This window comes from Leucoraja erinacea, chromosome 1 (assembly GCF_028641065.1).
Source record: "Leucoraja erinacea ecotype New England chromosome 1, Leri_hhj_1, whole genome shotgun sequence".
Classification (NCBI taxonomy): Eukaryota; Metazoa; Chordata; class Chondrichthyes; order Rajiformes; family Rajidae; genus Leucoraja; species Leucoraja erinaceus.
In genome coordinates this window covers 42510170-42527238 of record NC_073377.1, presented here as the reverse complement: position 1 = coordinate 42527238, position 17069 = coordinate 42510170, and the positions used below count along the sequence as shown (strand labels likewise).

The 17069-nt window shown below is 41.0% G+C and overlaps 1 protein-coding gene across 14 annotated transcripts in view; it reads left to right on the top strand.

Annotated features, from left to right (window-relative positions):
- Positions 1–5165, top strand: part of LOC129696036 (atos homolog protein B) — a 106219-nt gene extending 101054 nt beyond the window's left edge. For all 14 annotated transcript variants that reach the window (XM_055633466.1, XM_055633509.1, XM_055633464.1 and 11 more), the window contains 2 exons: positions 1691–1887; positions 3570–5165. In XM_055633466.1, coding sequence (XP_055489441.1) covers positions 1691–1887; positions 3570–3723 — 351 coding nt within the window. In that variant the 3' untranslated portion in view covers positions 3724–5165. The remainder of the gene's footprint in view (positions 1–1690; positions 1888–3569) is intronic.
- The last annotated feature ends 11904 nt before the right edge of the window (positions 5166–17069 follow it).

Here is a 17069-nt window from a genome sequence, read left to right as displayed (position 1 = left end):
TATATATATACTCACTCTCACTCACTCTCACTCTCACTCTCACTCTCACTCTCCTGCTCCTGCACCAGACTAATTAATGGGTTAGGGCAGTTCTTGTGGGTTCTTCCCTTTACTGAACCCCACTGACTGCATGGAATTCAATTCATAAAATCTCAATCTCTTCTTAATGTCAATGAGACTTACACTGTAATTTACTGCCATAGATAGGACTTCAAGTTCAAGTGCAGGAGCAGAGGGTGCAGAATAGCTAGAGAAAGAAACATCTCATAGTACCTAGGCCTGCATGGACTTCGATTCATAAAGTGTTAACCTTTATTTAATGTCAATGACACACTGTAATTTACAACAATTGATAAGTTATTTCAAGTTTAAGGAGAGGCTACGGAAAAAAAATCTCATAGTCATTAAGTCTGCATGGACTGCAATTCATAAAATTTCAACTTAATGTTAATAAATTTTGTTAATTAATAATAATTAATAAATTAATTCATAATTGTTAATAAATAATGTTAATTAATCTTAATAAAATTTCACCTCCAGTTTAAATTCCATTTGGAATATTTAGGAGGACCAAGAAACCAAGAAGAATGTTAATGAGAATAACAATAGGTTACTACCATAGAAAAACTGGTTCAAGTTCACATATCACCAATTAATTTATACAGAAACGTCAACCATTTCTGACCATTTCTCACTGCAATGGAAGCCTGTAAAGTGCGATCAATAACCCTCCGTTTTTCTCCTGTGGTCGTGGCCTGGAAACGGCTGCTACAGACGGCACTATGTACAGCCTCCCCCCCACCCGCGGAGATGGTCCGCGTTCGCGAATCGGCCGCTTATTAATAGAGACCGCGGCTTCACTATACCGCAGGTACCAGGCTCCGCGGTCGGAGCACTTATTCCCGGTAATTTATCGCAGGCAACTCCGAGATAAGCTGTTGAAGACTTATTACTCTACAACAAGCTGGCATTAGTGACAATGTTTAATTGACTGTGTTATGATACATATAGTTTAGGCCCTCAACCTCATGAATGAGTGAATGAATGAATGTATTCACATTATAAAAGGGTGCAATTAAATTAATTAAAGTCCATACAGATAGATTTTCATAAATTCAGACTAGATCTTACCTTTCAGTTAGAGTTGATTCCTGGCTGTGTTCTTTGTGTTCCAGCACCTCAGCAGCGACTTTGCTATCAAGGCTTTCTTCCACTTAGCAGCACATTCTTCAGCCTTTTTAATGCTTTTCTCACTAAATTCAATTACCCTGCTGCAAGTTTCCACGACATGTATTCCACAGAACAACAAATCGGAATCTCCAGTAAAACAGGCATCTGTAGAGGCACCCTTAGCCATTTTGTGTGCTAGCCTGAAGCAAAGCGCATGATTGGCCAACTGGCAGACAACTCAATGTTACACGTGCTTTGATTGGACTAAAAATTATCTGAAAATTTTCTGTTTTTTCTCTAATTTAATAAAAAAATGTGCAAGTCTTGTTCATGACGAGTTTCAGGGGTGATTTATATGATTTTTTTTTACACAATATGTGAAAATTTCATGGAGTTTGGTGACTTGGGTCACAAAACTGTAGAATAAAGCTCCTCGGCCCACAGCGTATTCTAACACATACAAATGGTTTGTTTGAGTTGTTACATTTAAATTAATTCCATGACTATTGTGTGCTTACAGACCTTATTCAACCCAAACAAAACTGTGGTGAAAATGTTTCTTGTGACTTATGACTTTAGCGACATGCCACCAAACCACATTACGCTTCTGCGCCACAGGATTTTTCTTGTGCCAGTGGAAGAAAATGCAGGAACATGCGAAAATATGGAAAATTCAGACGTAAAAAGAAAAGTACTATGTTATCTGATTCATTTACGGTATGTATAATCTGAAAATAATGACATATGCTTATGTAATAAGGATTGCAAAAGACTATCAAAGTGCACCAGTTATAAAATGTCTAATGATTGATGGATATGGGAAGATTATGCAAATTTGCTGATGATGAAAAAAAGTTGGTGGTTTTGCAGATATATATATATTTTTTTTTTATTTATTTATATATTAATTTAAAAAAATTAAAAAATAATATTAGAGGGTGAAAGAACAAAATTTCATAGGAGTACATAGAATACAAAGAATACGGAGCACAAAAAATTACAGTAGACCGTTGGTACTTATGCTCCAGTTGAAGCTCCTATCTTTCATCCCACTGTAATTCTTGATAACCATCTTCACTATCTACGACACCACTTATGTTAATGTCATCTGCAAACCTACTAATCTTGCCTTGTACATTCTGAACCAAATTGTTTATATATAGATGACCAACAGCATTGGACACAGCACCGATCCTGGAGGCACAGCGCTAGTCACAGGGCTCTTGTCCAAAAACAACCTTCCACAATCGCCCTCTGCTTACTGTGAATCCAATTATGTATCCAGTTAGCTAGCTCTCCGGATTCGATGCAATTTAACCTCCCAGAGCAGCATACCATGCAGAACCTCATCAAAGGCCTTGCTGATTTCCATGTGGACTACGTGAATGGCCCTGCCTCATCAAACTTCCTGCTTCTTCAAAAAAACACAAAGATTTGTGAAACATAATTTCCAATCATAAAACTATACTGACTATCCCTAACCAACCCTGCTTTTCCAAATGGATGTATATCTTATCCCTCAGAAAACATCCTATTATTTGACATAGCTTTTTAGTGGTGCAGCGAGGCTGTTTCCTTCTCAATCTTTTTTTATTGGTATGTTTTGATAATTTAATTTCAACAGGGTCCTAAATTCAAATGCTTGACTGATTTAGCTAGACTCACCGTCAGAGCAAGTAGTTGGTTTTGAGCATCCCCATGGGAGGGAAGAAATATTATTGTCCGACTTTTAATAATTATTTTGAATAGAACGGTACAGCACAGGAATAGACCGTTCAGCCCACAATGTCCGTGTTGAATGTGATGCCATGTTAAACTAATCTCCTGCACGTGATCCATATCCCTCCACTTCTTGCATATCCATATGCCTATCCAAAATTATTCTAGGCCACAGCTCCTGGCAACGCATTACAGGCACCGACACGTCTCCTTTAAACGTTGTCCCTCTCACCTTAAAGCGATACCCTCCAGTCTTTAACATTTCCACCTCAGGAAAATAAATCTGACTCTCTACCATATCTATTGCCTATAATGTTCTTTTCTTCTAACAGAATATATAAATGTATTATATGTGAAGATTGGAGCCAACTATGATGGCTGCCTGATGAGAAATGATTCTGATATTCGTTGTCTTGGGTTAAATATTATAAATGTTCATTTGTATTATGTGCAGAAAATATCAATGGAATTTTGTCGTAGCAAATGGAGTGGAAGGGGAGGTAAATTTGATCATTTGGCTGATGTGATGAATCATATTCAATTACAAATTGATTGACTTGATACTAGAATAGACTGCATTTGAAATTTACTCTGACATGACTGCATTATTTAAAAAGAAATGATATTTGAAAAAAATATGCAGATATTCACCTAATTCTATATTTTATCTGAATGCGTAGGTTTCAAAGTTCAAAGTCTGGAAAAATCTACTTGCACAGTGATATTAGGCTGCTGTTTTCCCGAAAATCAAGTGAAGTGGATGCTGGAATTCCTTATGAGTTAAAGTCATTTACAGAAATGCCAAGAAATCCAAAATATTCACCACGAGTTTAGCACATTAATTTGAAGACTACCTGTATTGGAGTTCAGTGATTATTTATCTAGCGACTGGTTCTAACTATGGAGAAAACCTTTCAGTTCAGTGTTAAGATGCATGCTTTGTCATAAATATTAAGGATTTGTTTAAAGTGCAGTTTCCAATTGTGACATTCTGTACATTTTGATTTAAAAGAGCACAGGAAACTTGCTTTAATGTAGGCCTGAAATATTTAATATACATTTTTGCTCTAAGTACATGGAAATTTAATTCCTTAACCCAAGTATCAAAATTCCATTTTACTTTGAAACATTGATCTATTTATCTTAAATATCTTTGATTGCCTGTATTAATAATTATTGTAATTGTGGATTTCTTGATTTTTAAACTAATCAGGACCACAAAAGAGACATTTTCAGTTTGAGAATAAATAAATAGTAAATGGTTGATTTAACTCTTTAATTTATAGAGCTTATGCAAAAATCTTTGCAATATCTAATTTATAGAAATGTGAATATTGCTGCTGCTGCTGCTGCTGCTTCCAGATTTGTTCATGGGGGAAAACCTATTCCTTTCTCCAATAACTTAATTTTATTTTTAATAGATTTGAATATCTTGCCCAAAAATTCAGTTTGCTGCAAAAACTGATTTTAATGAGTTCTTGTCTTGCCCCACATTTTGAAAATTATACTAACAAGGTGAGAAAACATGGTTGAATTGCAAGTCTCAACCTTTTTTCTTTCTAGCACTGTAACTCTTTCATTTTCCAATTATGTCCAAGTCTCACATTTGGCATTGGCAAAAGATGTATGGTCTGGTTGGGAGAAGAGGTGGGAATTATCTTCCATTACGTCTGCAACTATTAATTTTCCACCAACAACTAGCAAATCCTTGAGACAATGGAGTGAATATTAATTTGCTGGACTTTTTTTAATTAATAACCCAATCAACTGAGAAAAATCTAGCCGCTGCTTTCCCCTTGATGCTTCAACCATAAATCCATACCCAAATATTGGTACACACAATTTGTGTACAAATGCACTGTGATATTTTGGTAACGGTTAATATGAATAAACTATTTTTGCCAAAGTGTTTGACAAGGGGGAATTCCTTGGACTAATAGATGTCTAGATGACCCTTCATTCTCGAGTAAATGAAACATTTTGTATGGGCAAACTGTAGATTAAAGAGTTAATTAAAATATTTCCTAATGTTAGTTTTATTTTGCATTATGCACTGTGTGGTATATTCGGAGGTACGCTTCAGAAAAATACATTTGTTTTGTTCTTAATATTATCATTGTTGTCCAAACTCCTAAACCTACTAATCATATTGTTGAAACAGTTGTAGAAACAAAAGCTAAGTGAAGTAGATTGTATTTTTGATGGAATAAACTGCTGTAAAAATATTGGTTTTGAATGTTCTTTTAAAATGCATGCCAAATAAAATGTTGCTATGAGTCTCTATCGATTCTATGACATTTTCCCCACAAGCTAATTGTAATGCTATTGTGCTAGACAGCAAGAGATTTGGTCTCCAGCCTGTTAAATGATGTCAACAACTGGGTTTCTATAGATTGTTAAAATCCAAGGATTCCAAATGGATATGTGTGTTAATTTGATGCTATTTGAAGGCAAGTTGTGATCTGGCTACAAATTGTATTGGGTGTGAAATGAAGGATACTAATTTGTTTTACTACATGCTCTAACACTTATTGCTGGTATCAAAAGCTCACAATGCTCCCCTCAATATTTTGGTTTAATTCAATGCAATGGACTGAAAAGCAGCCAATGTATTTAAACTAAAGGCATGCTTGGTGCCATTTGTTTAATAGATCAATGGAACCAAGACCCATTAAGGAGCTAATATTATTGTAGGATGATGGGAGAAAAATTGGTTAGAATTAGACATGCCTTCATATATTTATAATAATGTGATCGGACACATTATCCATTTAAAATAGTTAATGCTTAAAAATCCTCACATTCTCTGAATATTCATGGTGGATAAATCCTCTGGTTCAATTTTCTTCCATCCTTTTGCCTTTTCTGTAATACGGCCTCTTCATGTGACATCTGAAAAGCCTAGCAAAATTGCCAGTATTGCTTCCAATCCTTCCACAGAAAGGGCCTCCCTGCATCTCTATTTTAGACGTGCTTTACTTTCTGCAAAACATAGAGTTCTTGACCCAACTAAATTTCTAATTAGCAAATTAACAAGTTATTACAGATTTATTTTAATTAGTGCAGTTGGTGGATTTAGGTAGGTGAGGTGAGTTCCTCCTACAGCAAAGGTTAATGCGTTATGTTTGTCGAATTGAGGCATGTAAATACTGCATGAAGATTTACATTGCGAACTGTCTAACCGGCTAAGCCTCTATCCTTAACACACAAGGATCAAACTGCATTTCCCTGCCTGCAACCTAGACATCAAACTAGGAAAAATGCGATTTAGTTCAGAGCAGGATACAGCACATTCAGAAAATATTCAGTCCCCTTCATTTTTTCCACATTTTGTTGCGTCACAACTTTATTATAAAATAGATTACATTCATTTTTTTTATCATCAATCTCCACACAATGCCCCATAATAAAAAAGCAAAAACAGGTGTTTAGGAAGTTTTGCAAAGTAATGAAAAAGAAATAACTGAAATATCACATTTATGTAAGTATTCAGACCCTTTACTCAGTACTTTGTTGAGGTACCTTTGTCAATGATTACAGCCTCTTGTCTTCTTGTGTATGATGCTACAAGCTTGGCACACCTGTATTTGGGTAATTTCTCCCATTCTTCTCTGCAGATCCTCTCAAGCTCCGTCAGGTTGGATGGGGTGTGTCGATGGACACCTATTTTCAGGTCCCTCCAGAGATGTTCGATCGGGTTCAAGTCTGAGCAGTGGCTGGGCTACTCAAGGACATTCACAGACTTGTCACAAAGCCAATCCTACATTGTCTTGGCTGTGTGCTTAGGGTTGTCGTCCTGTTGGAAGGTGAATGTCTGCCCCAGTCTGAGGTCCAGAACGCTCTGGAGCAGGTTTTCATCAAGGATCTATCTGTACTTTGCTCTGTTCATCTTTCCCTCGATCCTGACTAGTCTCCCAGTTCCTGCCGCTGAATAATATCCCCACAACATGATGCTGCCACCACCATGCTTCACCGTAGGTATGGTATTGGCCAGGTGATGAGCGGTGCCTGGTTTCCTCCATTCAGGCCAAATAGTTCAATCTTGGTTTCCCTAGACCACAGAATCTTGTTTCTCATGCCTTTTGGCAAACTCCAAGCAGGCTGTCATGTGCATTTTACTGAGGAGTGGCTTCCGTCTGGCCATTCTACCATAAAGGCCTGATTGGTGGAGTGCTGCAGATATAGTTGTCCTTCTGGAAGGTTCTCCCATCTCCAAAGCTCTGTCAGAGTGACCATAGGGTTCTTGATCACGTCCCAGACCAAGGGCCTTCTCCCCCCGATTGCTCAGTTTGGCCGGGCGGCCAGCTCTATGAAGAGTCCTGGTGGTTCCAAAGTTCTCCCATTAAGAATGCCACCGTTCTCTTTGGGATCTGCAGAAATAGTTTTATACCTTTCCCCAGATCTGTGTCTCGACACAATCCTGTCTCTGAGGTCCAGGGACAATTCCTTTGTCTTCATTGCTTGGTTTCTGCTCTGACAAGCACCGTCCACTATGGGACCTTAATATAGACAGGTGTGTGCCTTTGCAAATCATGTCCAATCAATTTAATTTACCACTGGTGGACTCCAATCAAGTTGCAGAAACATCTCAAGGATAATCAATGGAAACGGTGAACCCACGCTCAATTTTGAGTGTCATAGCAAAGGGTCTGAATACTCATGTAAATGTGATATTTCAGTTATTTCTTTCTAATTACTTTGCCAAAAATTTTAAACACCTGTTTTCGCTTCTTCATTCTGGGGTATTGCGTGTAGATCGATGATAAAAAAAAGAATTTAATCGATATAAAAATAAGGCTGTAACGTAACAAAATGTGGAAAAAGTGACGGTCTGAATGCTTTCTGAATGCACTGTACATATGACACCACAGTGCACTAGTGGATATATAATATTTTGTCAAAAGTGACAATGCTTCTGATGAAGGGTCCCAACCTGCAATGCTACGTGTCCATTCCCTCAATGTTTTTCCAGTACTCGTTCTTTCTTTTCCATTGGTTTAAGTTGTGTTCAATAATTTTAGTTTCTAAATATTTCAGTTGTCCCATCTATGGATTTGAAGTAGTGTGCTAATTGGGATATGTTACTTCCTTCAGTTCAATCTGCTGTTGCAATTTAGGTTACTATTTTATCCTTTTAATTGGTGCAGTCTTGGCAAGAGTTACAACTTTTGATATTTCCATTGATATGAGAGAAGATATGTGGATATTAGTGCCACCACATCGTTCTATCAGTCTGAGCACACAGGGCACTGGATCCCACACAGGGCACTGGATCCCACCCAGGGCTCATTATTCAGTAGGCAAGCTAAAGTTATGTTCAAATACAAATCAGATGTCAGTTCATTTGAAAATGAAGTCAATGTTTTCAATTTTCCGTGCGATTGTCCTATCTGTGGTCCTGAGGTAGTATAACCCTGCAGAAACATCCATTACCGTGGTTTTACTGCTGTTTGTGCTCCATGCTGACTACTCACTGTGAAAGGGAGAACAATGATGTACGACCCCCCCAGATCCTCGATAGCACTGTGGTCTTGGTCTCTGAGGCTGATTTCAGAAGATCCTTTGTGAGGATGAACCTTCTGAAAGCACCTGGCCCAAATGGTATTCTCAGCTGCTTTCTTAAAAGCTAAGACCCATGTTTTCATGGACATTTTCAACCATGTCCAAAGTCCCCACCTGCTTTAAATGGACATGAATAATATGTGCCCAAGAAGAGCAAGGTTAAATGCCACAATGAGTATTGACCAGTGGCACTTGGGTCCATTGTGATGAAGTGCTTTAAGAGGTTTGTTATGATGCACATCAACTTATGCCTTCATAAGCATCTGCTTCAATCTGCACAAGAGATTGTCATGAAAGAAATCATGCCGGTGCCCCACTCTCCACTATACCACTTAAACAACATGGCCATGTATGTCGGGCGAGGAAATGTTTTGTGATTTGTTTGGAAACATCAAAAATGGATTATGGTGTAACCTGATGGAGTATTATCATGTTTGGTAAAGACTGTTGCAGAATAAAAGTCACACAGAACAGATTTACATAAACATCCATCACATCGCTGTGATGGAAGGCCTAATAAACTTATCTCTCCACTGCACTCTCCCCCCCCGATGTCAAAGTCAAAGCCCCCGGCTGGCGATGGCGATTGTCCCACGGCCATTAAAGCCACGCCGGGTGGTGGCTAGCGAAATCCACGCCGGGTGGTGCTGTTATTCCAAGCCGTTAGAGCCCCTGGCGCCCCCGCATCCAGGAGCTCTTCAAACCCCGCAACTCCGTGAGGACCATTCATCTCAAAGGCATAATATTTTACCGCTGTGTGGAAGGCCTAATAAAACTTATCTCCTCCACTGCACTCTCCCCCCCCGATGTCAAAGTCAAAGCCCCCGGCTGGCGATGGCGATTTAGTGCGAGGTCGACACACCGGGTCTTGCTGTTAGAGCCCCTGGCGTGCGCTCGAGAAGTCGCCGTTGCGAGAGCCCTGAAAAGCGGTCTCCCTCCATTCATCTCCACAAGGCGGTATAATCTACATACTTCTCTGATTGGCTTTCTTTATACTTTGGCAGACGGAAACCCGACGAGAAAGGTCGGGTTCCCAGGGAGAGATTTTAAAAAGTTTCCCCCCTCCTCCCCTCCACACACACACCCCAACAAAAAATAACAAAAACTACATTTGGATGGACAGACTATGCTTATCCCACTCCCTCAGCTTATCCCACTCCCTGCTTAATTATCTTATGTTGTGAAGACCCCTGCCTCTGGTCACTATTGAGTAGCTCAGCTTTCATTCTGTTTACATCCCACCAGAGGCCACTTGACAAAGCAGTTATTTCAAAACTACATTTCTCTGGCACGTATTCTGTGTTCAACATCTGCAGAGACTATTTGTCTCATTTTGTCATCCCACTGGGTCATTTATCTCGGGAGAGTCCAGTCATTATTAATTATTCAATATTTATACATTATCGCCCCTCTCATAACTCCTCCAAAGGTTGTTACATGTGTATTACAGTAGTCAAAGCATTATTGTGGATCAAATCCTGATGAATTGTTCAAATTTACAACCTTGTAAATGTCTCCTGCCAGGTTATCCCTTCACATTGAATCAGCCAGTTCCTTTCCTGAAGTAGTAAATGCAGTCTTGGCAATCCTCCAAGTTGCTGTCAGGAAGAATTCAAAGCTCCTTTCCAAAAATCTTCTCATGATTATTAAGGATTATGGGAGCCCTTTGGTCCCCCTCAATGTACATTAGTAGATTGGATCTATGACCAATATTTCCATATCACTTATCCTTTATTATTCACACACACACTTTGTTTCACTGGCCTCTTATCTCTAGTGAGATATCTGTATCTCTATTGATCGAAAAACTTTTTGCATTGGAGATTTGGTGATTTGACAATGGGATATAGATACAGATTGAGTGATTGAGTAGATGTCAAGATGTTTTCACTCCAAAGACAGTCCTGAATAAGAGGACACTGTTTCAAGATAACAGGCTGATCATTTAAAACTGACAGGCAGAATTGTTTTTCACAGTGACTGTCGATTCTCTGAAATTCTTTGCTCCAGAGAGCTGTGGTGATTAGATCATCAAAAGTATTCCAAGTGGAGGTAGATAATCATATGGAAGGTTGGGGAATTAAGGAATCTGGTACCAGGGAGGTCTGGGGTAGATCAGCAATGATCATGGACGGGTAAAGGGCTGCTATTTTCTTGCGTCCTTTTGTGCTCTTGTACAGTCCTTCCGCTTGGAGCACGTCTCAATCACCATGTCTTACCATTTTCTTCTTTCATACATGGGGCAATATTGCTTGGGATTTCAAATATCTTTCCAAATCATGTCTTTCAGGGGTTCTACATCTCCTCCCTCCCTCTGTAAATATCCTTTCAGGCAGTCTCATTGATAACTATAATTGATCAGTTAGGTATCCTTACAATTTAGTTTAGGTTAGATACAGCATTGAAACAGGCCCTTTGGCTCACCCTTCCACACCCGTTCACCCTTGTTCTACATTTTCTCATCCACTACCTACCCATTAGTGTCAATTTTACAGAGGTCAATAAACTTACAAATCTGCACGTCTTTGGGATGTGGGAGGAAACTGGAGCACACAAAGGAAACCCATGCATTCACAGAAAGAATGTGAAAAGTCCACACAGACAGCACCTGAGGCTAGGATCGAACCCGGGTTTCTGGCGCTGTGAGGCAGCAGCTGCACCACGGTGACAAGCTTCAAAATCACTGTCCACATGGGATTATGATGAATCAAAGTTATCACCCTTTCGCTCGCACTATCTATATCTCTATACTTATAAAACTCTGATCTTGGATGTGTATTTATTTGTGTGTTTGTGTGTAATCACATCTTCATGAAAAAACAACTCGGTAATGGTAAAATTTTTACATATTCGGTAGAGATCCCCTGGAGTCCAAAATCACCTTATCTGAAAATGTCATGCTTTATTTCTCGAGTTATTAATGAAAATGTTCAAAAATCTGACAAAACCTTAAATTTAAAAACGACTATCTTTCGCTGATGACGTCACAATGGGTCTGCTGCATGCTGTGTTCCACGCGCTGCAAGTGACGTCACCCCCCAACCCCTCTCCCCCTCCCTCCCCCATTTATTCACGCAGAAAGAACGAGCAGGTCGGCCCCTGGACTGGAGCTATCGGCTCAGTCTGGTCTCGGCTCGGTCCGGTCTCGGCTTAGGTCGGGCTCGGGTCTTTCAGGTCGCTCGGATCCATCTCAGGTCGCCCTCTCTCTCTGCCCCTCTCTCTATCTCTCTCTTTGCCCCCACTGGCCTCCGACAGGCCCCGTCTGAAGCCGTCCCCTTCCCCCAGAGGCAGGATGCTCCCCCCTTCCCCACCAGCCCCCGACAGCCACTACCTGAAGAACGCAACAAGAGACGCAACACATACACGCCTCCCCGCCCACCCCACACCACCCCTGCCACACACCCACCTGCCCCCACCCTCTTCTCTTCCTCCCCTACCTCCACAGTTCGGGGCTATAGGTGAGTGGTGGAATATTGCTTTGGGGGAACGGGTTGCGTTGGGGGAACAGGTGAGTGGTGGAATATTGTGTTGGTGAATGGGTTGCGTTGGGGGACCAGGCCTCCCGTATGACTGGGACCCAACGGGTCCCACTTAGTCTAGTAATTCTATGAAATGCTGTTGGGCAGCAGCTGTGTATACCCGAGATCTTCATTGGTAGGTTCATTGGTATCATTTAAAAATAAATTGGATAGGCATATGGATGAGAAGGGAATGGAGGGTTATGGTACGAGTGCAGGCAGGTGGGACTAAGGGGAAAAAAATTTGTTCGGCATGGACTTGTAGGGCCGAGATGGCCTGTTTCCGTGCTGTAATTGTTATATGGTTATATGGTTATCTTTGCTCAATACTACTTCAGCATGTGCCACAACTTGTTTTCTCCTTCACAACCAATCACACCTGCACTCCCATTGCAGCATCCCAGTGTCTCTATTTCCCCAATTAAAGCATCGTTCTCTGGTATGCAGAACAAAGAACTGTCAGTGCAAAGGCCAAATCTCCATCCACTTATTCAGCATTTCAAGCAATGGAGTTTGACAGTACAGTAAATTATTTAACAATGCTTGAGAATCCAAAATGGAATGTAACAGTTAAAACTATAGCTTACAGCTTTAATCAATCACATATTTTATTCTAACGTGCAAAAAAGGGAGAAGTCAATACAAAATACTAGCTCTCATAATCACTCACTGAATGTTGGACTTAAATGATGCTCAAACTGAAACTAAACCTTATCATTAATTTTGATTTAGAGTGGATGGAGCAAAGATAATAGACAATAGGTGCAGGAGTAGGCCATTCGGCCCTTCGAGCCAGCACCGCCATTCAATGTGATCATGGCTATAAATGATTGAAAACACCATTGTAATAGCCTTAACCGACTTTGTACCGGATACCGCAGATACTGCCTGACCTAGTGAGTGCCTAGTGAGTGAGTACTGTGTTTTGCTCAAGATTCTAGCCTCTGCAGTTCCTTGTGTCTCCATAAATGAATTTTAACTGCAGTGGAACACTTTATCTCTGATTCACTGCAGCTGGCAGAATTTCTTCAGATAAAAGAAAATATACCCATGTCTGAAAATTGAGACTTTAACCTTTAGTCTACAGTTCAAAATTCCTTCCGACTCAGTGTAGAAACTGAAAGAAATCAAACAATTCAGGTAAACCACACCTCTTCATACCATTTAAAAATACAAACCCATAACGTTAAAAGTTCAAAGGTTTGCCAACTTTAAGGAACATCGTACATTTTAATACAATCAAAACTAGAACAAAACAATGATCTCAAAGATAAATATACACATGCATAAATGAACAATTCTGATATTTTGCAGGATTACAAAGAACTGACAGCTCCCAGCCCCCAGCATAAGAGTGATTGACATTGCAGACACTTTCAAAACATAGACTCTCGTGCAAGGAATAAAAAACCTTCAGGTGTAATTTCACATAAACTGTATATCACTCTCCACTGAACCTGGCAACCTGACATGAAACATTTCTATCACTTATCCCACCTGTATGACACAAATGCAAGTGCGCACACACTAGCAGCTGTTCCTGACAGCCAAAAACCGTGCCCCATCAGGAGCTGTAATACTAATATAATAATATAGTTCCTGCCTTCTCTCTTTTTTTCCCGCATTTCTTGTCCCGCCAGTTTTTCTGGTCTTCGAAATCATTGCTCAGATAGCACCTAACTATGTTTTCCTATTGACCTTTGGTGATTATCATTCGACACTCTAGTCAACGATCCCTCATTGTGGAGCCCCAGTACTAGTCAGTACAGATCTGATTTACATTCCAACCTGTACATATACGGATCGCCCATTAGGCCATTTACATCAAATTTACTGATTGTGCCATTCAACCCGAGGGTTTCTCACAAAAACGGATGGATCAGCCAAGGTTAAGGATTAAGGAGTCTCTAATTAACTCCGCGTGGTGTTCAGATGTGGCAGTTCTGGCGACTTCCTGATCCCCGGAGCTGGAATATCGCGCAATGAAATGTCGACCATGTCATGGCCCTAGGCCTTGTTTAGAGGCTGGGACGGCAATCAGGTCAACGTAATACCAGAATACTATTGGTACATCTGTCCAACCAAAGGCCCAAAAACCCTCGACCATCAAAAATGCATTCCACTCATCATGCAGCCTCACTTTGCTAAATCTGAAGTGGGAGGAACTGATGGAGAAGGTCATGTCGTGTTGATTCAAGGAAGCAAATGATACCCTTCAAGACTGCTATGACAATAGGTGCAGGAGCAGGCCATTCAGCCCTTCGGGCCAGCACTGGCATTCATTGTGATCATGGCTGATCATCCACAATCAGTAGTTCCTGCCTTCTCCCCATATCCCCTGACTCCACTATCTTTAAGAGCTCTGTAGATTGGCTATTGCATGTTAGCCAATCAGAATGCTTAGTAATTATAACTCCGCCTAAATGTATGATTATAGTGTAAGTACTCGCCTGCTGTCTGCCAGTAGCTGCAGGAGACTGAATGTGTGATGTACTGCTTATATGATGATGAACTAGACAATAAAGATGCTTGTGCTTCAACCTGTGTGGGACTAAGGTATTCACATGGTGTCAGAAAATCGGGTCTAACCTTCGTCTGTTTAACGCGATTTTAATTTTGTTTATCAGTTTTTAATTGTGAGTGATTTTGACGACATGGCTAACTCCTGTCGAAAGTCAAGCCCGCTTGTGTTTGATTCTGATATAGTCGAGCGCTGGCGAATGTTTGAGCGAGATTATGCTCACTATAGCCGCATCGTTCATTGAAACAACCCCGACGATCTGGAAGCAATGATACGTGTGGATGCCTTTGAATTCGCCCCTGCACACCTCAACGCTGATGGTCTGGTATTGGTGCCAGCTGAGACTATCGACAATCCGACAGTTCTACTAAGGAAATTTAGAGAACTGTGCGACCTGCCCTCGAACCATATACTCGAGAGAAAACGATTTTTTGCCCGACAGCAACAGGCTGATGAGCCAGTTGAGCGATTTATCAGCGATCTACGACACATGAGTACACGGTGCTGCTTCGGTGAGTTGACTAATGAGCTCATGCGCGATAAAATTGTGGGAGGAATGAGCGACCGCAAGCTAAGAGTTGAACTGCTTCGGAACGCTGAACTGACTTTAGAGCAAGCCATTCATGCATGTCGAATGACAGAAACTGTGGCCCCACTGGCTGATTTTGACCCCACCAGTCCTCACCAGCAACATAACGTTAATATAGCTAGCTATTCTCCGCAGAAGTTTTTAAATGCATCCGCAAAGATCCAAATATGTCTGTCACGAGATGAACAAACTGCAATTATTTCCACTAGGGGGCGCCAGTTCTGCGTAGCCCATGGGAAAGTTTGTCACAAATGCAAGAAACTCAACTACTTTGCTACATGTTGTCGATCACGTGGGAACACTGATCTGCACCTGATTCAACAAGAGCCGTCTGATTTTGATTCCCAAGAACAAGACGATGTTTCCCACGGGAATGATTCCGATAACACAGACATCGACTCTACCGTACTTTCCCTAAACCTGCGTTCCCCGGGCAAGCTGATGGATCCTGCTGTGACCATGATAATAAACAAAAAGGCTTTGAATGCCAAAGTCGACACTGGTGCCAGAGTAAACCTAATTTCACTCAAAGAGTTCAATAAGATAAGAACCACTGAACTCATGAAAAAAGACTTCCACCCTACATGCTTATGGGGGGGAGATTCTTCGCCCGTTGGGTAAAACTGACTTAAAATGCACTGTCAATGAGCAGACTAACAACCTGGTTTTTTACATTGTCCAACCAAACTCAGAAACCCTGCTTGGCATCAACGCATGCCACGACCTAGGTCTGGCTTATTTCGGGTGTGCTGTCCACGAACTCTGTTTGACAGAGGAACCAACACAGCAGATGCTATCCAACCACAAGGGCTTGTTTGACAACAAACTTGGCAAACTGCCTACGATATACAAGATCACTGTGGATCATGCAGTCACCCCAATAGTTCGCGCACCTCACCGCGTCCCTCATCGCATGCGGGAGAGAATACACATCGAACTTAAGCGCATGATCTCCATCGGAGTCATTGCTGAGGTCAGCGAACCCTCTGACTGGGTTTCCACTATGGTCGTAACCAGCAAAAATGACAAAGGGTTACGGATCTGCATCAATCCTAAAGATTTAAATACAGCAATTAAACGACAGCACTATCCGATGAGAACCACTGAGGACATAGCGGAACAGATTGGCAATGGAACGATGTTCTCAGTCCTTGATGCCGAAAACACTTTCTGGCAAATACCACTGGACCGAGCATCGTCTGCTCTAACAACTTTTGCCACACTATTCGGCCGCTACAGGTTTTTAAGGATACCATTTGGTATCAACTCTGCCAGCGAAGTCTTTCAACGAGCAATGGATCAACTATTTTCAGAATATCCATGTGCCATCATTGTTGACGATATCTTAGTATACGGCCGTGACGTGGCCGAGCATGATGCCAACCTGAAGAAAATACTAAACCGTGCCAGAGAAATTAATCTGAAACTCAACTCTTTGAAATGCAAGTTCAGGGTTCCAGAAGTCACCTACGTCCGTCACATATTCATCAGCAATGGATTAAAACCTGATCCGTTAAAGACCACAGCCATCAATGAACTGCCGGTCCCAACCGACATTACCAGTTTGCAACGATTTCTCGGCATGGCCAACTATCTGGGCAAATTCATTCCAAACCTCAGTGAACTTTCTGCCCCTCTTCCACAACTGACCCACAAGGACCTGGTTCCCACAACACCAAAGAGCCTTTGAGACTTTAAAGCTCCAGCTAGCCAGCGCACCAACACTGGCATACTTCAATCTTAACTTGCCAGTAACCATCACCTGCGATGCATCGCAGTACGGACTAGGCGCAGCCTGCCTACAAACAGCCTTTGAATAAAATCGCAAACCATACATGGGTTTTGAATTACATTTTACTCAGATGCAAACCAAGGAATTGCATAATTGTTAGCTGTTAATTTGACATAATCAACCTCAGCAAATTGACAATATCCTATTGAAAGGGAGTGGGTATTTAAGCTGTCAGGACATTTTATTATTTGCCAAAAT